Source organism: Lineus longissimus, chromosome 5 (assembly GCF_910592395.1).
Source record: "Lineus longissimus chromosome 5, tnLinLong1.2, whole genome shotgun sequence".
Lineage (NCBI taxonomy): Eukaryota > Metazoa > Nemertea > Pilidiophora > Heteronemertea > Lineidae > Lineus > Lineus longissimus.
This window is the reverse complement of record NC_088312.1, coordinates 10,837,242-10,863,781: the sequence shown is the minus strand read 5'-3', so window position 1 is coordinate 10,863,781 and position 26,540 is coordinate 10,837,242. Positions and strand designations below refer to the sequence as shown.

The 26,540-nt window shown below is 41.5% G+C and overlaps 3 protein-coding genes across 4 annotated transcripts; 2 read left to right on the top strand and 1 right to left on the bottom strand.

The window, feature by feature from the left end:
* The first annotated feature begins 1,263 nt into the window (after positions 1-1,263).
* On the top strand, positions 1,264-10,084 carry LOC135488703 (plasminogen-like). Its single transcript, XM_064773410.1, has 8 exons — positions 1,264-1,570; positions 4,730-4,804; positions 5,240-5,506; positions 6,185-6,463; positions 6,667-6,858; positions 7,443-7,625; positions 7,997-8,158; positions 8,350-10,084. Exons 2-8 carry the CDS (start codon positions 4,738-4,740, stop codon positions 8,694-8,696), a joined length of 1,497 nt encoding a protein of 498 aa, XP_064629480.1. The 5' UTR covers positions 1,264-1,570; positions 4,730-4,737; the 3' UTR covers positions 8,697-10,084.
* Positions 10,085-11,624: 1,540 nt separating this feature from the next.
* LOC135488249 (apolipoprotein(a)-like) lies at positions 11,625-20,123 on the top strand. Of its 2 annotated transcripts, none has more exons than XM_064772780.1 (8): positions 11,625-11,739; positions 11,994-12,068; positions 12,418-12,696; positions 13,044-13,325; positions 14,153-14,344; positions 14,676-14,858; positions 18,806-18,985; positions 19,396-20,123. In XM_064772780.1, the coding sequence occupies exons 2-8, from the start codon at positions 12,002-12,004 to the stop codon at positions 19,716-19,718; spliced, it is 1,506 nt and encodes a 501-aa protein (XP_064628850.1). In that variant the 5' UTR covers positions 11,625-11,739; positions 11,994-12,001; the 3' UTR covers positions 19,719-20,123. The 2 variants fall into 2 exon arrangements, with proteins under 2 accessions (XP_064628850.1, XP_064628849.1); XM_064772779.1 differs by lacking the exon at positions 11,625-11,739 and adding an exon at positions 11,748-11,853.
* On the bottom strand, positions 20,113-25,369 carry LOC135488250 (uncharacterized). Its single transcript, XM_064772781.1, has 4 exons — positions 24,878-25,369; positions 21,607-21,820; positions 21,114-21,288; positions 20,113-20,259 (listed from the first exon to the last, which is right to left on the bottom strand). Exons 1-4 carry the CDS (start codon positions 24,954-24,956, stop codon positions 20,173-20,175), a joined length of 555 nt encoding a protein of 184 aa, XP_064628851.1. The 5' UTR covers positions 24,957-25,369; the 3' UTR covers positions 20,113-20,172.
* Between the last annotated feature and the right edge of the window lie 1,171 nt (positions 25,370-26,540).

The window sequence follows — 26,540 nt, the reverse complement described above, 5'->3', positions numbered from 1 at the left end:
AGGTGATGCAGTCACAACGAATGTGCAGACATGTACAGAATACCAAACCAAGTGCTTGGTGCGTCTTATTAAACTATCTAACCACATATTAAATGCTGACGAATTATATTTCTTTTAAAACAAACAAACGTTTGGGAATACTAATAGCATTCCGCGAAGTTACTATTTATAGCTCACTAGGTCATTTGCATAAGATATTGATGACGTTTTAGTCACGTGACAGTCGGACATCGACACTTATTTCTACGCATTTGAGCTTATTTCAAAGTCAATTATCTTTGACCCTGCATTGTTTTTAGCATGAATTATACCATAGAGTCAGAGAGAGAAATATTCAGAACAATTATGTAGTATTTCCAACACTCGGACATGTGCCAGATTGAATCTAACTGCCCTAGTTAGAAAGCCTGAATCCATTACGAAACCGCATGTTTGTCCGACATTGCCTGTAATTCAGCGATGGGGAAATAGAGGGCAGCAGCTGCAGTGACGTCATCTTCGCGGAATGCTATTGAAGACGTTTTCCTAACACTAAGTTTGTAACAATTTATATTAGCAGAATGGTCGCTTTTTAGACCTCTATAGATGTTTGTTTTGCATCCCTGCCACCATGCCCCGAATTTATCGTTCTCTTATCATTGTAGAAAAAGGTCATAAGCGGCCGGATTGCTGCATTCATATACCCATATACATTTATTTCTTCAGAAATGGACCTACTGGCTGTACCATAAGAAATATGTCGCAAAGGCATGCGGAACTCAAGATGTTTGCGATGCCTGGGAACTAGTCGTGAATAACATATCGGGTACCAGAGAGTTCGAGTGTATCATGTGTGATGAAGCATTGTGTAACTCGGCAGCTAAAAGACTCGGATGTAACTTTTCAGTACTGAAACTTCTGGTTATCTGCTACACGATATTTCATTTTGCATGATAAAAAAGCTATCAATCCATGTCCAGTGCTCGCCAAGTAAAATTCATTTCTAAACGTGTTAATGTTTGACTCCAAGGATGTTACCCAATTTGAAACTTAGCGCCGAGGATGGGATTGTTTCTGAATGAGAGGGATTTTGGACGAAAAAGGTTACCTCCGCTGACAGAAGCTACTTCCGATCTTGAAATACGGTGCTTTCATTTCAAAATTGAACCAACAATGTTATATCAGTGTATAAATAGGAAGATAAAGTAATACATGTATCTAATTTTAATTTTCATGTCTTGTTGTGAGAGTTTCGACATGCGATATAATAGGACACCTTGCCTTCCATTCAATAGAAATTTACACAATTGCTAAATGACCTAGCGGTAGGTGTTTGATATAAAACATTTTTACATTTCTTTGCGATGATAAATGTATTTCTGACGGATGACCCGAATTATCCGAGGTGACTAAAGCGTGACATTGATCTTTCGACATTTCGTTATTGTTGATCATCATATTGTATAGCTAATCTCATGCAACCATCACAAGTGGCGAACTTTTCTCGTGAACATGTAGAATTAAGTTAAAAGTTTCAATTAGTGGATTACCCGAGAAATAATTATTCATAAGGCGTTTTAATTGTGTGAAGGTAAGTTGATATATTTGGGTTTATTTCAAGAAAAAGTAATTATATAGATATGTTTATTTCGTACTTTTGTACGGAGTTTTAGTGCAACAATATATGCAACAATATGAATATGAAATATTGTCGCTAGTCGTGTAATGGTAGTGGCAAAAAAACAGTGCCCAGCAGAAGGTTTCAGTTACAAAATGGCTGCTCCCCATCAGAGCGACTGATCATTGTCACGGATTTTGCAGAGAGAGAGAAATCCCTGTCCTGACATCTGCGGTAAAAAGACCATTCCCGGAGAAGCTTACAGCTCACGAAGATTCTGCTGCCAGTGAGTGAGAGCATTAATCAACATCATTATCATGACAGTTTTTGTCCCTTATTGTCACCAATAGTCAACAATCCTCAACAATACTTTACTTTTAATTTTTTTGGAAAACAGCAGGTGCATATTTGTGTTGGCCGTAAAACCATTGAAGGATTTCTGAGCTTTTAAAACCCTTCAATGGCTTCACAAAGAGTGCATGATATCAGTGAACCTAAAGGTATGACAGGTCCATGATCAGGCTATACTTTTTTAGGTCAGAAATTAATTCATATACAACATGGAACAGTCATTTCACACCGTCATCGAGTTTCTCTTTGTAAATTATTGCATGGTATACACAGTGCTCTATGAGTACAGAAAGATTTATTATTACTAGTTTTCATATGGCCAACGACGTCATTTTAAATCAAACTGGACTGAGATGTTTGAAAATTCCTAGGATAAAAATATGTCCGTGGAACAGAGAATTTTATTCTACCAAAAGACCACCTGTGATATTTTGGTGAATAATTTGATTCATAAAATGTTATCAGTGAGAAAAATCAATCGATTTCCTACAAGAAAACTCCAGTATACCTCTAGAATATCGGTGTGTCTGCGTGTGAACATTGCGTCATCGGGTAGATAAGCATAAGGATTTCCTACAAGAAAACTCCTTCTTAGTAAGAAATAACTGTAATAAAAATGACGGTTATCCCAGTGGGTGAAAGCAGATTATCGGACAGGATCAGTCATGTCAGTGTCTCGGTTAGACCGGGCCGGCCCCTCCCACTATACAAGTAGCGGGTCGAAGCCTGGGGTATGTCTTGCAGGTGTAATTAGGTTAGCGATGGGAAGCGAAAGTTTTCGCCATGGGGTGTTGATTAGTAGAGGTAAGTGTCTGTAACAGTCCATTTTCTATCAAAAGGCTTTTTTCATAATTGTACGGGCAGCGATACCCCACACAGAGTTGGGCGGGGAGTTTTTATTTTCATCTCAGACTTGTACATGTAGTAAAGTTGTCCCGTTACTAAAAAAAGAACTAAGAATAAGGAGCACACCATGTATTACACGGTATTTATCTATAAGGGAACGTAAACACCTTAGACTTGGTTGAAATTACCTATTTAGCACAATGTATGTGATATCAGAAATAGGTCGCTATAATCTGTTGATATGAATGTCGACATCTACTTTCTCTGACTGGTCCTTTTTCTCCCATTGATTGTCACATGGTGGGTTGGATGCCCCCTACTAAGCTGGGTGGGGTGTTATCTTTCCCATCGACAGATGTGTTCGTCATTTCATGACTTAGAAAAAGTACATGTAGCACACATTATCAACATTCAAGTGAAATTAAAGGAAGAATCGTCGGGAGAACCTTTGTCGTAAAAGTTCTCTGACGTTATTCTTGATGAGAAAAAACGTGGGAAATCTTAATGAAAAAAACATGGTGAGAAATTTCTTACCAATATAAAAGTTCTTCTTCTAAATAGAATTAAAAGATAATAGATAAAATGATTGTGGTCATCTTCTTAAAGATGATTTCACGGCTCAGAGCATTAGTGCTAGTATTATGCGCACATTAGCGAGATGGCGACTACAGCAGATATGAAGGAAAAGGAGAATAACGAAGTGGCCTTGATAGCCCGTTGAAGTTGGACCTCTTTATAAAGCAGGACCATGAGGTTCACTGAAAAAAAAATTGGCATGACTTCAATTAAATTTGATAAGACCGAACTGGGTTAATTTATAAAGATCACCTTGCGAGATATCGATCACATTAGACAGAGTTTAGCCGTATTTTGACAGTTCCATTTGCTTTCTAACAAAGAAGTGGCCTGCTAGGGTAACCTGAAATTTTACAGGTCGTTCCCACGACTGGGTTGTGAATGCGCGAAAGGAATACGCTTTGATCTTTTCATTCAAGGCATTTGTCACGAACGGCTTGAAGTGGGTAGATACACGAGATATATTTCAGTTTATGATGATCTCTTCAAAGGGGGTTAGATACATGATTTTAGGGGAACCAATTGCAGGTCAGGGGGGTCGGTTTCATAATCTTTTTCAGGCATGAATTAGATAAGAATAAAAAATCAGGCATCATGTGATATAGGTTTTTTAACGAGAGTCAGAACATATTGAAAATCACTGGTTGTGTCAGGATGAATATCTGGTATCACTTCATTCTCTTCATGAAAGTGTTTCTTTGAAAGGATAAAACGGCTGAATAGGTAAAATGATGTTCATATCAACAAGATTTCAATTTTTTCCCATTCGGTTGGGCAAGATATAACCCAGATCAGATAGTGGCTAAAACTCCTCCTTTGAACTTTCTTCAACACCAGACTGATCGGAGACAGTAGACAGAACGATTTTCGACAAAGTTGACATAATTATTGAGTATTTGATTATTGACTCAGATCGTATGTGACACAAGCATATTTTTGCATATTGTTCATAATTCCAGAGATTCCACCGCTTCCATTTTCACAACAGATGCTGGGGATTTTTAAAAATCTCTTAGGCCAACACAAGTATGCACTCATTAGGTGTTCCGTAAAAATGAAAAACCCGAAAAGGGTTTTGAGATTCCGATAAAACCTCCAAGGGATTTTCATGATTTCGCTGAAAAACATCTAAAGTATACTTGGTGCATATTCGTGTGGGGCGAAAAACCCTAAGATTCGAAACCTAAAAAAAACCCTCGGCGCACTTTATCAGCGTTCTCAGTCAACGTTTGTCGGGTCGAGAAAAATTTGATTTGAGAGCGAAACTGAACATTTTAGCATTGATATAGTCTTCTCTGTGTGGTACTAAATACCATCAGTAGTTTTTGGTGACATAATAGCTTCCTTGTTTTTTTTCAGTTTGCCCGATGGCATGGGAAAAGAACCTTGTTCTCCTTACTCTGGTGCTAGCGTTTGCAGCGATACAAGGCATAGGTAAGTCCTAAAGTTAAACTTTTGTATACATAAATACGGTGAGCTATGGTTTTTGAAGAAGCGAGTTGATACTCGACGTATTGATTGCCACAACAAACGGAAGTTAGAGCGTGAGCTACATAAAATGTAGGTCAAATCCGAGGTGAACGCTTCAACCGAGCGGTATTTGGTGAGAATAATACCATGCATGGTGAGGTATCAAATTCTACTCTAAAACCTCTCAAACTTAACACTGAAATGAGATTTGTGACTGCTTGACTATTTTGCACCAACCCAAACGGTTATGGTCGCATACCTTAACCGCTGCCGCCATAACGATGCACATAACAGTGCTACTTTAAAACCAAGCTGTAGAATTTGACACAAAATTGCCTCATGTAGTGACCTTATACTTTCAGCATTTATAGAGTAATCGTTAAACTTCTTCCATTCCAGTGAGGAAGTTTGATTGCCTCTATCAGTATCAGAAGCATTATACTGGTCAGATCGCAGTGACAAGCAGTGGTTATAAGTGTCAAAGATGGGACGTAACGTGTCCTCAAAGCACCAGCGGCTACGATGATAATGAATTTCCCGACGGGAGTAAGACAGCAGCAGCAAACTATTGCAGAAACCCGGCCTTGCTAGACGACCACCCGTGGTGTTTTATAGATGACCCAAGGACTTCTAAAGCTTGGCAAGTCTGTAACATCCCTTATTGCAGTAAGTAATCAGAATCGGGCACTGTTTAACAGTCAGGGCAGGTATCCCCAAATAGCAAGTTGACACCAAATCGGAAGCATGTATGATCGCAATGTATTCAAACTGAAATATGATTATTATGTCGTAGTTGTTATCAATTCGCTTCAATGATAACGAGAAACAAGTTAAGACTGAGTCGAGAGGTTGTGAAAGAAAAAAAAACTACCACGCTCTTAAAAAAGGTTTCTTATACCTTTGAAGAAGTCGGCAAACACAAATAGGCACCATTACTTGTTTTGGAGATTTTGAAAAACTCTTTCATTTCGTCGAAAAAAGGTTTTTGAGCTTTTAAAGAATCTTTTGAAGAAGGTTCTTCGGCGAACACAAATATGCACCACTATATACTGGTTTTTGAGATTTTGAAAAACCTCTAAGAGTTTTTTATTTTCGCTGAAAAAAGGTTTAGGTTTTGCGGCAAACACAAATACATGTATGCACCATTACTGACTTTTGAGATTCTAAAAAATGTCGAAGAAAAACTTCTATATGGGGTGCCTACACAGTCATGTATTTGTATTTGCCGAAGAACCATTGAAGGTTTTTTCAAAAGCTAAAAAAACCTCTTACAGTTGCGACGAGGTGTATGTTATACAGCTCATGCCAATCAACAGTTCAAAGTTCAAAATGATTATCTTTCAGCAAAAGGGACCGAATGTACAGTTTCTGCTAACGGCGCCGAATATCTTGGGAAGCAAGCGATAGCATTCGAAGGCGCTGACCAATTCACGTGCCAAAGATGGGATAGTCAGACACCTAATTCACACTGGAATAACATAGCAGGCGGCGTCGATTTCAACGAAAATACAGTGAAAGAAGTTGAAAACTATTGTCGAAACTATGGTGCAGATGAGAATAATCTGTGGTGTTACGTTATTAGTGGTGGTAGAAATAAGTTTTGTAAACCGGCTCCTATCTGCGGTAAGCATAGGATCTGTATGACCGGTTCCTATCTGTGGTAAACATCGAGTCTGTATGACTCTGTTACGACTCTGTGCACCGGCTCCTATAATGTGGTAGCATCGAGTTTGTATAACTCTGTTATGACTCATCAGATAGCACTCCGTCACCGAAGCTGCTTGTGCCTAAATCTCTCAATGATACCGGCTTTTTAAAAATTCCAGTCAACAAAGGTATCTGCTCCAACCCACCGACAGTTGAAAATGCGATCCAGCTCACCCCGACAGTGGCTGGCCCCTACGACCATAGGGCCACTGCAACATACAAATGCAATACTGGCTACGTGTTCGCTGACCAGTACGATGGCGTTGAGTGTCTCTTGACCGGGAAATGGACAGAAAAGCCAACGTGTAACAGTAAGCTAAACGATGGGTGACACCTTTTACATTAACCATGAAGTCATGCAGTTAGAGAAGCATCCTCTAAAAGGTGTTCTCGCTACGCTACTTTTTAATACTATGCAAGAGTATGCCAATCTCCTGGCGTGGTGAAACATTCGATGTTAGCAAGCGACGACTCGCTGTTCGGGGATCCTTGCATGTCTAGTCACACGTTACGCGATTTCGCTTGCCTCTTCATTGATATTCTGCATTCAACCCACTATAGACTGGCAAATGGAGATTTTGTTTATTGCGCCGAAGGTGCGACCAAAAATCGCCAGCACGAACTGCAGGAAATCAAGAATCCTTATATGGCTAAGTACCTGCGACGTGAGATACCAATTGTGCGAGGTGCTCCCCAAGCCATAGCGATTTTTGTTCAAGTGCATCCTCGCTGCAGAGGCCGAGAAGTTTAAGTACTAATAATGATCATTATAGGCCTTTTAGAATGGGGATGCACAAATCATAAAGGTCTTATAGACGGATGTTCAGATCATCATATTAGCGCATGTACATGGAGCTACTCTCGTCCTAAATATTTTATTGCTTGCTTTTTACAGAGGTGAAGTGTCCTAAACTGCAAGCCGTTTTAAGAGCTACTGTCGTTGTGACAGGGACTGCCGATTCGTATGGTACCACAGTGACCTACACCTGTTGGAAGGGCTACAACCTTACCAGTGGTGATCTGACCAGGGAGTGCCAAAGCGATAAGAAGTGGAGCGGCACTGCTCCGATGTGCACACGTAAGTTTAGCCCTCTGTCCTGAAATTGTCTCTTATTTCTTTGTTTTTTTGTTCATTATCGTCAATCATTGATCGAGTTCAGGTGTCAGATTTGCCCCGTTTTCTGGACCATCATCGAATCTGTGAGAGCCCATCGTAGAATTTTATGTGGGAAGATCCAATGTAAATGTGGTTTGTTAAAATCATCAGTTAGATTCTACCATGGACGATGATCCTATTGCGGAAACTTTGCTTATGTCATGTATGTATAATTATATCAAATCAGATTTGAATGGATTCGTTTTCTTATAGGCTGGAGGAGTTTACAATGAGAAGTTAATGATTTATTTAGTACAGACGACGTTTAAGAGTAAATTCTTTACGTTTTTCAGAAATTGTCGCCGGCAAAGCCCCGACTGTGCCCGGTGCGACCGTGGAATTTACCACTTCAACCATCTTAGGCGGCGTAGCGCGGTACAAATGCGACAAAGATCAGCGCACCTATGATAAGACAGTCAATAAGAACGGACAGTGGGAAGGCGATGTTTGCTCGGGTAAGCTAACTAACATCGAAAAGAATTCGACCGAGAAGCTGCAACACCTTTAAAAAGATTTAAAGTTGATCACAAACGTATTGCTTAGTTAATTTTTAACTATTTTTTATACTCCGCAAACTGCCATTTAATGTCTCTGCCAATCTGACCGCGCATACCTTTTCGTTAACTCTATACCTTCTTCTTTACAGGCACGCCGGTCGCTGCTAGTACAACGAGCACAACGGAAACAACAGGAACAACGGGAGCAACGAGCTCCTGTCCGCCGGGGAACAACACAACATTTATCGCAGCACTCTCCGCCATAACAGCCGCCGCTTTCTTCACCACGTTAGGCCTCTCAATTGCTGTCTGCAAACTGAAGCAAGCGGCCAATTCCTCCCACATTTCCCAGCCAAGTTCAAAGTCACCTAATGCCACGAAGCCAAATTTGAAGTCTCCTCCAAAACTTCGAAATAATGCGGTTGGACAGTCGCCAGCGCAGACGCGGGCAGCAAGACCAGCGTCATATCACAATTACTATCGCGATGGATATTGATGAAGGGATTTATATAGAGACTATTTCAAAATATATCAAAGCGAAAAACATTCTGCCTCCTAAAGTTCGCATGGAGTTATCACAACTGAAGCTCCATTTCACTTCATCAGCAGCCATCGATCATAAAATGAATGTTGATGCCGAATGTTGTAGTAATTTTCGTTTTTGAATAGGAGAAATGGTTTTATTTTTTTGCATTTTTGTTCTCGAGATGGCCACTCAATCATTGTCAGTCCGAATATGGTCAGTGAATGTGCAACCTGGATTCGAATTTGACTCCAGATTTTTTTATGGATTTCGATTGGCTGTGAAAGAAATTGATATGGTCATGCAGATACTTTTCGTATCAGAGATTTGTAAAGTATTTATTCGATATCTCATTCAAATGCTGAGATATCTACACTCAGCTGAAAAAAAAATGTGTACTGCTGATCAAGAGAAAAGACGACGAACGGCGTTACCGATTACGGGGCAGGGCATAAATGTACGAAGCTATTCAGCCTGCAAGTTTGTAACAGGCATATACACGTACATAATTATGTACATTGCCTTTCTGTATTGGGTTAGGAACAACCTCTGAGGGCAGAGTTGGGCGCAGGTTTGTGGTTCATGGTATTGTGATTTGGTATTTATGCCCTAGAAAATTCAGCAATGTGTTCATCATTGATAAAGCTTTAAGTGAAATATTTTCATCGCAGATATTTCAGGAATTCGTCATTAGATATTTCAGCAATGCGTTCGTCATTGCTAAAGCTTTAAGTAAATCATTTCGTCCAAGCTATTTCAGCAATAAAAAATGCGTTCGCCATTGCTAAAGCTTTAAGTAAATTGTTTTGTCGTAGATTTTTCAGCAATGCTTTCTTCACTGCTAAAGCTCTGGTAAATTATTTTGTCCTAGATATTTCAGCAATGCTTTCGTCATTGCTAAAGCTTTCAGTAAATCATTTCGTCCAAGATATTTCAGCAATAAAAAATGCGTTCGTCATTGCTAAAGCTTTAAGTAAATTATTTTGTCGTAGATATTTCAGCAATGCTTTCTTCACTGCTAAAGCTTTAGGTAAATTATTTTGTCCTAGATATTTCAGCAATGCTTTCGTCATTGCTAAAGCTTTCAGTAAATTATTTTGTCGTAGATATTTCAGCATTGCGTTCGTCATTGTTAAAGCTTTAAGTAAGAGATATCACGCCTCCCCGGCCTGGTGTTGAGTGACCTAAAGTAATGTATCAGGTGTAGTGACAGCGTAGAAGGATGATTCATTCTCGACGCGTGTTACGTGTAATTGTATGTACATGTATAAGTGAATGTTAATTTTCAAATTCACTCGTACACTTTTGTCTCCATTTTGTATATTTTACATCAATTAAACATAATAGTTTTACAAACAGTTTATTGAATAGTTATTTAGTTATTTCAAGATATGACAGGGTAGGAGCGATGAGATACCTGTCCGCTGAATGATGATACATTTTGGAGTCTGTTCGGGAAATGAGAGCACAAGTATTGACACACCATGCCGTTGCCCGGCGAGATAAAGTTGCAGGTTTCACCACTTCCAGCCAGGTAACTTTCAGCAAACCCAGTCAAATCTCGGAAAAATCACCAGCACGCAGGAACTGGTATGAAACGACTATGCATGCTGATCAATATGTTCTGTGCGATAGGAGCAAGATTGTATCGAGCAGTGATTATAGTACCAATAGTTTGTGATGGGACCATGGGGCTGGTCTCTAATAAACTCCACTCCTTTTAGGCGTTCATTCTGTCGTTCTACATGTACGCTGATGGTACCAAGTATGAATAAAAAAGACTAACTTGCTCTTTAGGAAAACCCATAATCACCAGAAGACTATCACGCCTGAAACCAGAGCACGCGATCGTCAGTGACGTCAGGCTCAGATTGATAAAATTCCAGTAAATTCAAAGCAGTAAAAAAGAATTCCATCCAATTGATTCAGCTACCCGCAACAGGATTAAGGAATTAATACCGAGCTGGCGGTCATTGGTTGTATAATCAAGACCGCTCGGGTAGACCGAAAATGCAGTCCAAAACCCGAGGCGCTTCGCCGAGGGTTTTGGACGTAATTTGAGGTCTACCCGAGCGGTCTTGATTATACAACCAATGACCGCCAGCTCGGTATTAATTTCTATTCTAAAAGGTTTCAAAATTAAACAAATTAAATACGATTTGAAAGGTATATATGTTCCGTTTTCGTCAAAGAATGATCCAGCCTGGTGTCCGGAACTCCGCCATATTGTTGCTTGTGAAGATGACGTCACGCAGCAAGGGAATTCCCAGTCAAGTGTCGTGATTTCTACCATTTCCTCGTCTTTGACCTCTTCTGAATCCTGACTGACGACCTCGAAAGAGTCCTCGGGTATCCTCCCTACTTCACAAATCCCAATATCGGGGAATACTTCAAAATCTCGTGTTCTTGACATTGTTTTGTGGGGCTGAGTCGTTGCTTCTTGGTGAAAATAATTCGTCTGCTAAAATTCAGAATTTTATACCTACCCAGGCGGTCATTGGTTACGATACCAAGACCGCTCCGATCAAAACGAGGCGTAATGTATTTTGTATTAGAAACAATGATATACTGTGACTAAGGCCTTTTAGAATTCATCATCAAAGGTACAAAAGAACGTAGCGAAATCCCTAAGTTCAAAAACCCTGATCCGCTCCACCTACTCAATCATTTTAAGTTTTTTTGTGGATACCCAGTGATATTTTTCTTTGGTATTTATTTACATATCGTATATGACTTCGCAGTAGGGGTTTTATGAACTGAAAGAAAACGTCAAACCGATGATTTGATAAATATATCTTATTGAGACAGGTGGCATAGAAATACAGTCAATGACATGACTGTCGAACTTCCACGGTGAACGGAGCGTGACGTACATGCTGCTTAGCTGTTAAGCTTAAGAGTTATAGTCTATTTGGTATTTTGAATAAGCATACATTCTGAACACGTTCGCAATATACATATCATATTAGGATTATCGGGTTAAAAGAACTGACAGGAGTTGAAGAGGATAAATCAGGTAAGTTTGGCAAATAAAGGGACGATTCCACATAACAGCGGCAGGCATGTGTTTATTTATTTAAAAACAACCTCTGTCACATGTAGAGCAAGGGAACACGTATGAGAAATACATGTATTTGAATTCTATTCAAAGATCTATAATAAAATACTCACGATTTTCCTCTTGTCTTATTTCTGGACTAAAATTGATAGTTGTAATTTCCACGATATCAGGTAATAGTGCGTTGATTATCTTGTGAAACTCTTCTTCAGTCAACCAAATGGCATGGCGGAAAGGCGCGGTTTTCTTGATCCTGGTGCTGGCCCTCGCAGCGATACCAGGCGTTGGTAAGTTGGCCCATTCGCCAATTTCCTGAATACCTTCTATTTTATACTCTTAGAAATAATGCTTCTGAGCAAGGTCTTTGACCTTATGAAAAACCTTACACAAATATGTCCCCCTGAATATTTTCGGTAAGTGAAAACCCCTGAGGTTTTTTCGAGGTTTTGAAAAACTTTATGGGTTTTTATTAGCTGAAAAACCCGTAGGGGCGCATACATGTATTTGTGTGTGTTGACCGAAAAACCATTTTACCTTTTTTCAAAAGCTCAAAAACCTATATTTTTTAGAGTGTATTGATAATCGGCTAAGACCTGATTCAGTGGCCTGTGGGTGATATTTTGTTTTCCATCTTAGTTCCAGTAAAGACGATCGACTGTCTCTTGAAGCTTAAGGGAGAGTACTCTGGCACAATCTCGGTCACAAGGAGTGGTTACAAGTGCCAAAGATGGGATGCCCTGTGCCCTCGTAGCCACACCAGCCAATTCACCGACGCAGATTTTGTAGACGGATCCAAAACGGCAGCATCAAACTATTGCAGAAATCCTAAGTCAGATCTGCAGATCTATCCATGGTGTTATATAGCAGATCCCAAGTCGCCTTTGGACTTCGAACTTTGTCATATCCCTTTTTGCAGTAAGTGAGCAAAATAATTGGTGCGCTTCAAATCGAGTATCAGTTTTCAACGATTTATAACCAGTCAGGCTGAGAGTAGCTCTATTAAGCCCTCTTATTATATGTACATGTAGGGTGAAACAGCACAAAAGTTCTATGTTCTGATTATGGAAAGATACAGGATAGTGTAAATAGGCAATACATTTATATGATTTGTATGATCACTAACATTACTCAATACCACATCATCTTCAGGCTTGCTTTCGAGTGTGATCGCCGTTGATTGGTTATTTCGTATCGGCCGGAGCCTGAATGAATTCGTCGCATGTTTTTCGTTCTGTCTGACCTTTGGTCAATTCTTGTTTCAGCAAAGGGGACCGAATGTACATTTAGTGCAAGTGGGGCGGAGTACTTGGGAACACATTCGGTAGCCACTGCGTCCAATGGCAAACAACACACATGTCAAAGATGGGACAGCCAAACCCCTAATAAACATTCCCGGAAGGCAGGTGGTGTTCATCTCAACGAAGACACTCTAACAGAAGCTGAAAATTACTGTCGAAACATCAAGGGCACTGAACCCAAGCCGTGGTGCTACACCACTGGTGGTCCTCGCTGGGAATATTGTGATATTAATCCTCAAATCTGTCGTAAGTATATCAACTCAGCATTCTTTGATTTATCGTATGATATTTTCCTGTCTATAGTTTACTAATAATATAGTGTTGTTATGTTTCAAGAACGCTTAGAAAACCATTATAACGTTGGCCGGGTCTATTTGGCAAGCCGCTCGCCGAACAGGCATCTTTTTTTGTCCTGTTTGGAGAGCCACTTGCCAAACAGCACTAAAAAGCCACCCTGTTCGGCAAGCCGGGCTTGCCAAACAGGTAAAAAATCTACCCTGTTTGGCGAGCTGGAGACTTTACTTTAATATTAATGAGTTCGGCTCTCCATTCAGGACAAGAAAAAGTCGCTGTTTGGTAAGCCGGGCTTGCCAAATAGTCACTTCCTATAATGTTATGCGCTCAAAGATACACGTAATACACTGCTGCTTAGATGTATCCTGGCCTTTCGGTTGTGACTTTGTCTCATTAAACAGAGTAACGATGCTGAATCTCTCTCGACGCTTTTCATTGTTGCTATCGCAGTCTGGGTCCTGTTTGGCTCATCTCAGCCTTTAATTGAATGAGTAAACAAGATACCCGAACATTTTTACAGTGTGCCAGTAAGGTAATGGCATAACTCGCTGCATACCATAACAAGGCAAGGAAACATGAAAAGGAATCCACCATCGTCTCCACCTGTGTGCTCCAACTTCACTGGCTAAAAATAGTTAACACTTCATGTATATTGCTTTTATTCATGTATCACATCATGTATGAAAAATGTACAATCTGGTAACTAGATAATTTTCATTAACCTTCCGAACTGTTTTCTCATCTATGGGTTATATGTCCCATCCCCAATCTTTATCCAGAAACAGCAAAGATCTGCTCCGACCCACCGACAGTTGAAAATGCGATCAGGCTCACCCCGACAGCGGCTGGCCCCTACGACTACAGGGCCACTGCCACATACAAATGCAGTACTGGTTACGAATTCGCTGACGAGAACGATGGTGTTGAGTGTCTCTTGACCAAGAAATGGTCGGCAAAACCCATTTGTGTCAGTAAGTATTGGTAAAATGGCTCAGGGACAAGAAGCGGCGTGCGGGTTTTCATTAAGAAATGGCTTCGAGCACAGCCCGCGTGGATAATTTTCCACTGGAAAGGACTCAACCCACTTTCAAATGGAACTCGCGCACTCTTGTCCTGCTGCGGTCGTGGGGAGGTTCAGATTTTGATCCCACAACGAGTGTGTGGGTTTGAGACTCATTTATTATCATGCCGTCCTGAGTCGACATGACAAGTACAATGTATATCGGTTTAGTGTGTTCTTTCATTCATCCTTACCTCGTATCATTTTTTCAGTGTTAAATCAATGTTCCCTTCTTTTTACAGAGGTAAAGTGTCCTACACTCGAGCTAGACACACCAGCTTCTCTCGTTGTGAATGGCGATCCTGATACGTATGACACTACAGTGACCTACAACTGTGACGAGGGCTCCAAGCATACCGGTGGCGATCTGACCATAAAGTGCCAGAGTGACAAGACTTGGAGTGGAACAGCTCCGACTTGCATGCGTAAGTATAGCTTGGAGCAATAGGCAGGTTCCTCAAGCCTTGCGACGAGCTACAAACGAAGGACGAAGTGAGTAATATGTAAATGTATCTTACCGCCGACGAAGTGCGAAATGTGTAAATGTATTTTACTGACGATGGCTTTTGAACAATTCCCAAATTCGTCCCTCAATTAAGTGTGAGAGATGATTTACGAATTAGTAAGGCATGTTGTTTATGGTCCCGATTGAAATTTGGAAGAAATTTGGAAGATGGTCTTTGTGAAGCAGGTACCAGGCTGTCGGCTGCTTCGAAGAAGCGACTTCTGCATGTCTGTAACAGGAACCAAGCATCGGGAGTAAGCTCTTATGGCAAGCGGAGTGTCCAGTAATTAAAAAAACCTATATTTATTAAAAAAACCTGGTTTTTTACCTAATAAACTAAGTTTATTTGGAAAAAATATAGGTTTTTTTAAAACAACCTTGTTTATTAGCTAATAAACCGAGTTTCTTTAATAAAACCAAGTTTTTTACCTAATAAACCTTGTTTCTATCCACAAATGTCAAGTTTAACAAATAAACTTGGTTTTATTCCCTAAAATATAAGTTTTTCATCCAGTGGTAATAAACTTAGTTTTATAGCAAAGAATCTTGGACAAATGGCTAATAAACCTACCTTTTTACGTAAAAAACTTGGTTTTATACAAAACAACTTAGTAGGTTGTTTTGAATAACTGGACAAACGGCGTGCAAAAACCTACTTTCTATCGAGAAACTTGTATTTTCTACCTCGCCCCATGTACACAAATCCGCGATGTTATCGGGACGAGGATGGGGAACCTCGGCACCACGTGGTACTAATGCTGCACTGTACTGCACTCTGTAAACTAGTTAGTGAGACCCTAACCTCATCCCAGCTAACTCAATGTAGGTAGGATCGAGGTTTAAATATGTAAGTTTTCTAATAAACCAGGGTTTTTAAAAAAAAACTAGGTTTATTAGTAAAAAACTTAGTTTTCTTTAATAAACTAGGTTGTTTTGGTAATAAACCTTGTTTTATTGAATAAATGGACAGTTCTGTACAGAAACTTATATTTTATACGATTATGTTGTAAAAAACCAAGTTTTTTAGGTAATAAACCAGGTTTTTTAGCATAAAATGTTAGTTTCTGTTAAAAAACCTACTTTATTAGGAAAGAAAGTAAAAAAACTTGGTTTTATTAAAGAAACTCGGTTTATTAGCTAATAAACAAGGTTGTTTTTAAAAAACCTATATTTTTTCCAAATAAACTTAGTTTATTAGGTAAAAAACCAGGTTTTTTTGAATAAATCTAGGTTTTTTTAATTACTGGACACTCCGCTTGCCATAAGCTCTAACCTGGTGATGTTGAAGCTGTCTCTTCGCACCTGACGTAGGTCACTCGATCATGCTTCCATCAATTGTGTAGAAGATTTGCTGGTAGAATTATTACCCCCATGCAGGTATTCATTTCTGGTTGGTAGTTCTTGTGTACAACCTTGGCCGACTCAATGACGCTCTTGGGTAGATCAAAGATTGGTTTTGGGTAGTGGTCTTCATCCTGGAGCTTCCAATACTTGGTCGGGTCCAATTCTTCTACATGTGTGTAACCACTGTCGATGATGTCCATAATGCGATGCAACCGTATATGCTTTCATGTTCACGTGGGGATTTTATTTGCCTGTCATCAACGAGCCAGGTGATGCATGACTAGATGTGTGACATCCCTCTAATACCATTCAACTCGTCGCCATATTAAAAACGCGCCGCAATTGAGTGAAAATGCCACACTCCACTGCCGTTCTGGTACTCCAGTAAATATATGTGAACGAACGGCGATCCCCTTCAAACATCCTGGCAGCAGTGGTTTTCAATCTACTCCCCCTCTCGATATGACGATGGAGTATAAAATCCCTGAATCTCAGAATTCCTTTTAACTAATTCTAATTGGAGAAGTCATGGTCTGACAGAAATACCTCTCCACCCCAATGTAGCCTCGAGAAATCTTGCTGCTGATGCGAATCATCCTCGGAAGTACTCGAACGCACGGAATCAGTGCGTGCTGCAGTTTGAAAAGGTTTGTTTCGATGGTTTTCTTCAAGATATAGTAATGACAATGATAATGATAAAAATAATAACATGAACATGACTGAATAGATAACAAGACAATAAAGGAAAAAAGAGAAAAAAATGTGGCAGATTCACCGGGAGTCGAACCCGTGACCAGCCGAACCACGGTCTTACACTCTAAGCGCCTCACCGTGAAGGCTTTCATGTTCACGTGGGGATTTTAATTGCCTGTTATCAACAAGCCAGGTGATGCATGACTAGATGACATCCCTCTAATATCACCTCGTCGCCATATTGAAAACGCGCCGCAATTGTGACGAGTTCGCGCAGGTGGCAGAGTGATTGTCCGAAATAGTTCCGAGTAATCTCATATTTCGATAGTTGTACAGATTTTTCTCAATATATCGTATCTATATACCTCAGTGATATAAAAGATAATGCTTGCAGTTGATTTTACGTTTGAATGGCCTTTTGGAAAAAGTTTTTAGAATCAAGGTCAACAGGGTCAAAAGAAAAAGTTTTTGGCGCCAATGATGTCAGCGACATGGCGGATTTGTTCTTAAGTTCGAGTCGATTATCTTGGAATCCATTCTGCCGATGCTCACTGTGCCGGCTGTGACTTGAAGGGGCAAATAGGTTTGGGATCAAGGTAACCAAGATGACTAGTGTATGTGGACGAACGGCGATCCCCTTTAAACATCCTGGCAGCAGTGGTTTTCAATCTACTCACCCTCTCGATATGACGACGTATGTACATTACCTTCGCAGCAGTTACGTATGGGTCCAGAGTGGGTAAAGCGGCCTGAGACAATGGATTGTTATGCCAATGTTGTGATTACTTTTGGCAGAGAATGTAGAGAACAGGATCCTTCAGTGGTATATGCTGAGATTGGAGCAATCATAGATCAAAATTCAAGAGCAGGTGACGTGATCATATACACAGATGGGTCAGTTAAGAGGGGGATACAGTCAGGTTGGGGTTTTAGTGCAAGATGCAATGGTGCTATCATCAAAGAAGACTCAGGTGCTTACCCTGTCACCACATCCAGCATGAGGATGGAAATTGATGCTGCATCATCTGCATTGGAATGGGTCTGCACCACAGACTATAGGTGTGCACTGATTCTGACAGACTCGCAGAGCATCATAGTGTTGAGAAAGATTGAGTCTGGAATGATGCGGCCAGAATGGTTGGAATACATCCGAGTTTCCAGATTGAAGAAGATTGTGTGGGTCTACACACCTGGACATGCTGGTGTAAAGGGAAACGAGCGTGCCGACTACCTCGCTGGGAGTGCAGCTCTGGGTGTTCCTTGTGTAATGGGGGAGAAAGAAGTCCTGATTGCCCTCCAGGAGCAGAGAGATGACAGTGCCGAAAGCTACACCTTGGAACGGATATCTGATCTCGGCTATAGGAAAGGAGGTGGGCGGAGAGAAGATCTTGCTGGTTCAGATAGGTGTCATCTAAACCAAATTATGACTGGGACGATTAGTCTTCCAACATTGAGGTGGTTGCTAAGGTGGAGAGCGGAGCACCTATGGGCTTGCCCGGAATGCAGTGATGCTAATCCATAAACTCAAACTCAAATTCAATGTACATTACCTTCGTACTTCATCTTTCGTACGGATTGCAGAACCTGCCTTATAATTCAAAAGTTTGCCCGGCATTTACTCGTTTATAGACATAAATCTATCATTTTCAGTTTTGTAGATCTGATGGTTGAAATCTGTCAGACTATTGCAGCGCTTGGGTTTTAAGAGGGTTTTCTCAAATAACCTCACACGAACTGAATGGTGACTATAAGTATACATACACTCTATCATACTAGCGTCGCATCCTGTTCAAAGCTTGTTGTCGCTCAACAGATTGTTGTCGTTTTCAGAGATTGACTGTGGTACTGCCCCGACGGTCTCCGAAGCGACTTTGGAGTTGATGACATCCACCCTCTTGGGCGGTGTAGCGAGGTATAGGTGTGACAAAGACAACGTCACCTATGAGAAGATATGCAAGGAGGACGGATATTGGGTCGGAACTATTTGCTCGGATAATGTATCGCAAGAAGGTATGTGGCTCATTAGACCCAATTACTATACATATGTTCGCATATATCGGATGGAGTCCACAGCAGATTCCATTCCCAGAGGCCGCTTAGACCGTTTCTGTGTCCATGGGAATCCATGTAAACATGCTAAAGAACCACATGCCAAAAGACGAGAGAAATTGCAAAACCCGTATATACATGTAAATATGGAAATAAGAACCGACTTAACTTAAAAGTGGATTGCCAGAGTCTTTATGAAAGGTCAATGCCGGGCTTAGCCGGAAGCTGCACGTCGCTACCAGACCAGTCTGCATGTGTTCCCGAGAGCATTAGAACTGGCAACACTTTGTCACGAAAATCTTGTGAAGGCATTGAGGAAACTGTTGGGTCATCCGCATTCAGCATAACCTCATCACTAACTTCTTTTGCAGCCACGACGACAGGTGTTTTATCATCGGTCACGGTAGCGGTTGAATGCTCCACAGAAGATCTCTTAAAGAACCCAGCAGTCCTAGCCGGACTCATTATCTGCAGCGTAATCGCCTTCTCTACCGTGCTCGGCCTCTCAATAGCCATCTGCAAGCTAAAACAAACCGCAGCAGCCGCCTCAGAAATAAACGCAAAAACAACTCCACGGGCACAACTTGGTAATCGGTATAAGCTAGAGCAGCCGCCTGCCCATGCCGATCGCAAATTGACGGCAGCCCGAATGGAACAATACGGCAACCACTACTACTATCGTGATCTGTATTAGGCTGGCAAAGCTATGCTACCAGTCTCACTTTTTAAGACGATTTTTAGCTCGGAGGGGGGCCTTACTGTGCTTCGAACGGATGGCCAAATCGAACGAGACGATCTAGAAAGTAAAACTGGTGAAATTTGGTGTCAACGCGGTTTTCGTCTGATAGTTGTTGGTTGTTGATAATTGGTTGAAATGATGGTTGATATATTGGTCTCAGCAAATTTTGTACAGAATTGCATTACTGGTATTTTGTTATTTGTTTTTATTGTATTTATTGCAAATTCTTTAAAGAAAAAAGTGTAACTCGTACCGTGATAGCCAGATTTTGCACATTTCATAGCTAGATAAGGTCCTTTTACATTCTTTGAAACAGATACCAAGAATGATAAAAAAAATACCATACGTGTGCATGTTGAATCAGACTTTATTACGTTCATAATCTTACTCAATACGTATATAAAATTGACTAGGAAGAAATGGAAAACTTTCCTTCATAGCAGGCCACCAAATCTCCGGTTTGATCGCGAAGGTTCCCCTTGACTTTGTAATCACCCTGTAACATGTGTAAGAGAGAGGCACAGTATTAAGGGATCGTCCATAAAATGTCAAATGTGTTTCACAATCCAAATGTTGGTATTGAGTTTTACCCCGAGTCATTAAAAAAAGGAAGTGACTACTTGGCAAGCCCGGCTTACCAAACAGCGACTTTTTCTTGTCCTGAATGGAGAGCCGAACTCATTAAATATTAAAGTAAAGTCTCTAGCTCGCCAAACAGGGTCGATTTTTTACCTGTTTGGCAAGCCCGGCTGGCCGAACAGGGTGGCTTTTTAGTGCTGTTTGGCAAGCGGCTCTCCAAACAGGACAAAAAAGATGCCTGTTCGGCGAGCGGCTTGCCAAATAGACCCGGCCTTTAAAAAAACATGAAAACCGCCCCGCAAGTATAGGCAACTCTAATGGACCAATGTTTTACCTGAAAAGACAATCCTCCCATTCCGAACATTGTAAGAATTGTGAAACGCATTCTTGGTGTTAATGAACCACCTTCCTGACTCACGCGTGTTGCCATCATCATCGATTATTTCGATAGCGGTGTTTTGGTGATCGACTCGATTTTCAACAAACATTGCACGTGTATAGGTATGTACTCGTAGTAGTAAATGCACGTATCTGAAGTTACCGCAAAAAAATGCTGACTCGGTTTGGCAAAGATACATGTCTCAGAATTAAAGAACTAGATTAAACTAGAGGACAGAGAGTGCCCCCTAGACATAATTGATTTCCCATTTCCGAGTTCACTCTGGCTATATTGCTGAACAATTATTGCCCAGATGATACGGAAGTGTTTTCTGTGAGACCTTCGACTCTCTCGTGATATTGATCTCTGCCAAATAAAAGTTGTTGACTTACCTTAGCAAAGATGCCGAGAACACCTGGTACGGGTGGCAGGTCGACGTCTGCTAGAACGTACCTGTGATTCATTGGTGTCAATGGACAAGTGGGACACTCCAGACCTAAGTCTGTCACCTGCTTCGGGCAGCCGCTCGCCGAGAATTGTGAGAGGAAGTTACAGACATTGTATGTGCTGTAAAATATGGGAAGAATTCGTTTTGAAATTATTCAAGAGCAAATATCGAATGAGTTGCTTCGCGTGATATAGAATTCCTTGAACTTTTTCTCTGAGCTATACGCTGTAGGTATGACGAAGTGCACATTGTATGATATGTCACATGACCACTTGTTTCTGCTGCATTCTGTTACCAGCACCAGCAGCAAAACTGAAGAAGACGAAACTGAAAACTTTTTCTGATTTTCATCGCAAGTTTTCCTATAATCGGGAGTTAGAAGTCACAAAATCAACAGGGTTTATTGGCATGAAATGCCTTTTGATCGCTATACTCACCATGAACCAATTTTGATATTTTTGATTGGAATGCAGACAGGTATCTTCACCCATCCAAGAAGCCAGGTCTTTGAGTAAATTTCAATCTTAAGTTCAGCTCCATCGCTGATAGTCTGGGAGAGGTCAACATCGACCGTGGCACTAATGTGCCCGGGAATCTTCACCGGCATGGGGCTGACGTCAGCCTCGTTGACGCGAATGTTACCATTGCCTCCTGAAGTGTACATGTACATTAATTATTGTTCGCTGTTCTTTAAGCTGAGAGTTAAATACTGTAGTTTCATGAAAATAACACCACTTCATTAACAGCCGGTGTCGCCGCCCCTGACTCATAGGGTGGCGAACAGAGCTGTTGAGAAGGCCGATCATTGGCTGGGATTCCAGAGAGGGTTGTCCAGGCCTCATATCCAATATACTTCAGTTTCGAGTCCAATCCTTATTGTTTGGGTTGTTGAAACCGATTCGTAGGTCTCCTATGAATGGGATAATGGGATCGGGCCTTCGGCCATTGTACTGAGTGTCCCAGAACATTTTCAACAAATCGTCATTGGTAGTGTAAAGGGTGTCCCAGTGCTAATGGCTGATAGTGTACAGGGTGTCCATGAAAAAAGTCCAAGTGTCATATTGGCTTCTGCTGGTTTTAGGGACTGACCTGCCCTTTCAAAGTGAGGCACTGCTCAGGGAGGTAATGGAGCATGTCTTCGGGTCTTATCATCCCTTACCAGCTTCGGGCTTTCAAAGATACTTTGCAGTGCGAAATTGGTAAGAATGAGAAGTTGTCCGTCACATATCGGGAGACAAAACCGAACATCCCTCTGAATGTACAGTCTTGTCCGAAGTGATCAGTGAAGGAATAAAAAAGAACAATGCAAATCCCGATTCAATTTTTTTTCAAGCTAAAGATACACATTATTAGATTGTCCAGCTTTCAGAATCGTACCCACAATCATTCACAACACCCACAGTCAATTCAAGTCCATCACAATGTCCTCCTCGACTACATTCACGAACTCTGGTCCATCCACGGCAGTCTCCTCTTCTTCCTCCAAGATAGCATGTGGTCCAGCTTCGATTGGCCTTGGTCGAAACGATGCTTTAAATCAGTTGACGATAACGTCCTCATCAACACCATCCCAGGCATCTCTGATGATGTTGGTCACGTCTCTCAGGCCGATGTAAGGGCAGTCTCCTCGTTCGTCCGTGTGGTCCTTCTTCCACGATTTCCATTGTCGCCGTACGTGACATTTGAAGGACTTCATGACTGCAACGTCTAACGGTTGAACGAGGGATGTGCAACCAGCAGGTACGTAATCCAGGCTGCCTCTCATGTCGCGGACTCTCGCCCGGAAGTTCTCTGTCCGTTGGACCCGATAATGATCGACGATTAACAGGAACTGGTCGGTCTCGTTGTCGGTGACGTAGGGTGATAGGACTTCATCTAACCAGTGGTGCGCCGTTTCCTCCCTCATCCAACCAGTTTCCGATTGGGTAATCTACACCTGCTGGTGGGTTGTCTTGGAGGGCTGCAAACACCCGGACGAAACCTCTTCTGGGGAAGGTGATGTGCGCCGGCAACTTTGCTCCAGCGGCTGCGATGCAGAGGGTGACGGTGTATCCCAGCTTCGTATTGGACCTGGATGATCGGACGTCTATGGCCTTCTCCCCCGAGGTGTTGGCCGTGTACATGGTTCTCATATCAAACAGGACAAAGGTTTGGTCCATGTTAAAGAAGAACCGCATCTGTATATCAAGACGATCGATGCTCCCAGTAACCGCATCTCGGAAGGTCTGGATCCTTGCAGCAGCATCAGCGGGGACGATCGTAGTATTCTTGGTCACCTTCCGTAGGGACACCTGGCGTCTCTTCATCAAGCACTCCACCCAGCCTATGGATGCGTTGAAATCCCATAGCTGAGGGCGACAATGCTGAATCCATTCTCTGACATCTTGGGCTAACTCATTCCACCAGCTTTGCCACACTACCAACGCCTTATCTTGAATGTCGAGAACGGAGACTGCGAGGCGACGCTCTCTCATCTGCTGCAGCCATTGGTAAAGCTGGTCCTAAACCTGTGGCCATAACAGATCACGGGGCTCCATTACCGTCTTCTTCCGGCCATGCCCTTGTTCTTGCTTCTGCTCGAGGTTCTCGATATTACACCTTCTAAACGTCTCCCAGGGGATGTTATAGTGGGAGGCGAACTCCCTCATACTGCGCACCGTACCGTTCACCAGTGCCTCCTTCTGGTCTCTCAGGTAGGCAAGTTTTTCTGTCACGATGTAGCGCCGGCGTCGTTTTCTCAGCAGCTCTACAGCATCCATTGTCGCACAGGTTGTCTGCAATGTGGGTACCCTCAGTTGGGCTTCATTTATAGGCCTAAGAGGCCCTAGAATTACACAAGAAAACCACAAATCCTAGAAACTTCGATTCCGTTTTCTCCTACGTAGGCCTAGGGAGTCTAAATAAAAAAAGAGGGTTGTAGAAAAACAGAGGATGAGCTCCTCGTTTTTCTTCGGAATTTCGTGACTACTATCATTGCCTGAATCTCACTTTGCTTTACTAATGCAAGCATTCGTAGATTTTCCTTCAGAGTTTCAATAAGGACTTTTTTTGTTTTGGGGGGTTTGGATCAATCTAAAAGGTGCTTCAGTTTTATGAGACAACCTGTATAAACGGTCGGCGAGTGGCGTTACCATTTACGTCATTCCACATGCGCACTCATCGACCAGTAGGCCCACAACACTTCGAATCAATAGGGCTGCGGTAATAAGTGGTTTAGGGTAACCGTGACAGCTCGGCTGAGCCATCACAAGGGCCAGCGAAGTCACTCATTGGTTACCTCTGGTGAATAGACTCGAGAGAAGAGGCCGGGCCTTGAATATCCCGAAGTGGTGTTATTTTCATGAAACTACAGTATATGTATAGGGTACAGTATAAGTTCTTGACACTGCCTGATAGGAGTTTTGGAGTAAAGAGAATCTCACAAGCCGCGTATCTCAAGAGTCTCTCCGGCCCCGGTCCGACCGATAGGGGAGACGCTGCACTGAACAAACTTTCTGATGTCTTTTTCCGTTTTCATTTTACCTTTTTTTATGTGATTTGGTTAACCAAATTTACGAATGTAACATGTGAATGATGACTAGTCGGCCGACGATTCAGTGACTCAAAGCTACTACTACATGTAGTAATTAGCCGTCTCGGTCCTTTCATTTTTGGGCCGGACAGATCGCAAGGAATACACATGGCTTTTACACAACAAAATGTACATACCGCATTCGGTAAGCTCCAGTTTAGTAAAAGCTGCAGTCGATAGCGCAAAAATGGCACAGAGAACGGAAACACGGAACATGGTGATTTTGTGGCAGACGCTAGAACTGAATGTACCAAGACGCTGAAACGTTTATGTGTGAGCTTCATCCTTAAACGCAAGTCTTATAAACCGAGACATGAGAAACGACAGCTGCGCTGGGCATAAATGAAATGCTTTCCTTTCCTCAAAGATCAAATGTACCTATGATGAGATAATATAAAGCAACTATAGTTTCACCCAACAACTTTTTTATCAGGATGTCGATTTTTATTCATGACGTGAAAACGGAAGTCGCAGAATGAAGTTGCTTATCGTTACGAGTTTCAACAAATCAACAGATTCTTATCAACCGGGACTAGTAATGGGGATGACTGTTAGTAAATGCGGTAGTGTATCACCGGTACATATGCTTGTTATTGAATAACAAACCAACGAATAGTTCATACCTCGTTATGCACCTGCCGCGGCTTTACTTACCATACATTAATATCTTCATTAACATTATAATTATAATTCACATAATATATGTGCATGTATTATCATATTCATATTCGGAACAATGCCCCGGAGCAACGAGTGCGTGAAGTATACATTTATGAGAGTACCTCAGTCCTTGCACTCTTAGAGGTGTATTCCTGTTTCGCCTATTCCTGTTCCGCCTATTCCTGTTTCGCCTATTCCTGTTTCGCCTAATTCCTGTTTCGCCTATTCAAATGTATTGCTAACCTCCCCACAGACGTAGGAATATGAACCGTCCCTTACTGACCGACCAAACCCGAGGAGAGCCACATATGTACGCATTGAAACAATACGTCAATGGAGAGAGGGACATAATGAGTTACGTTGATGCCATCAGTTACCTTGTCTGACATAATATCATGATATGTATTTTCCACCTTGTTTGACTTTATATGTGCTGTACCTACATGTATATTATGACATGGGTTTTACAGCTGATTTTGATCAAATAATTATGAGAATGTACAATATTATGTATTTTTATCAAAAACTCATGAATTCAGTTTTCATAAAATAAACGACTGCTTTACTCTACTTAATCTATTAGTTTTTACTGTGTGTCAGTATGGTCCTATGGTCCTATGGTCAAATAAGTCCCGGACTGTCCCCGCTTTCAAGGTGACTCTTTCAAAACGGTCATGGCATAACAAAGTTGATGGCATTTGATTAGTCAAATTGTCATCACATCGTTAACATCATCCAATTGTCCCCTCACATTTTCCCCATAAAATGGACATGCATCCCTAAGGTTCCCCGTGGGAGAGTCGATTTATTGTAGGGGTACTGGAAAGTAGGCGAAACAGGAATAGGCGAAACAGGAATAGGCGAAACAGGAATTTTGTAGGCGAAACAGGAATAGGCGAAACAGGAATAGGCGAAACAGGCATAAACCCTCTTAGAAGTTAAAAATACTTTTATCTGAACCTCAATAACCATTATTTCTAAGAGTGTGGCCATTGGCACCGAACATTTTAAAGGACAATGAAGATTATTATTGCAGTTTGTTTGTTCTTCTGTTGGTTCATCAGTAAACTATTTTGCTGTACATGTTTGATGCTTTTCCAATTTTGTTTCAGCAATATTTATATCTATTCTAAAGTCTAG

Coding starts and splice junctions, on each gene's coding strand:
- LOC135488250 (XM_064772781.1), bottom strand. CDS start 24,956: ATGTTCCGTGTTTCCGTTCTCTGTGCCATTTTTGCGCTATCGACTGCA. Junction 21,289..21,606: donor AATATCAAAATTGGTTCATG/GTGAGTATAGCG, acceptor CATATTTTACAG/CACATACAATGTCTGTAACT. Junction 20,260..21,113: donor TTCTCGGCATCTTTGCTAAG/GTAAGTCAACAA, acceptor CACATGTTACAG/GGTGATTACAAAGTCAAGGG.
- LOC135488249 (XM_064772779.1), top strand. Junction 12,069..12,417: donor CGCAGCGATACCAGGCGTTG/GTAAGTTGGCCC, acceptor TTTCCATCTTAG/TTCCAGTAAAGACGATCGAC. Junction 18,986..19,395: donor GGATAATGTATCGCAAGAAG/GTATGTGGCTCA, acceptor CTTCTTTTGCAG/CCACGACGACAGGTGTTTTA.
- LOC135488703 (XM_064773410.1), top strand. CDS start 4,738: ATGGCATGGGAAAAGAACCTTGTTCTCCTTACTCTGGTGCTAGCGTTT. Junction 7,626..7,996: donor CACTGCTCCGATGTGCACAC/GTAAGTTTAGCC, acceptor TACGTTTTTCAG/AAATTGTCGCCGGCAAAGCC. Junction 8,159..8,349: donor GGAAGGCGATGTTTGCTCGG/GTAAGCTAACTA, acceptor TCTTCTTTACAG/GCACGCCGGTCGCTGCTAGT.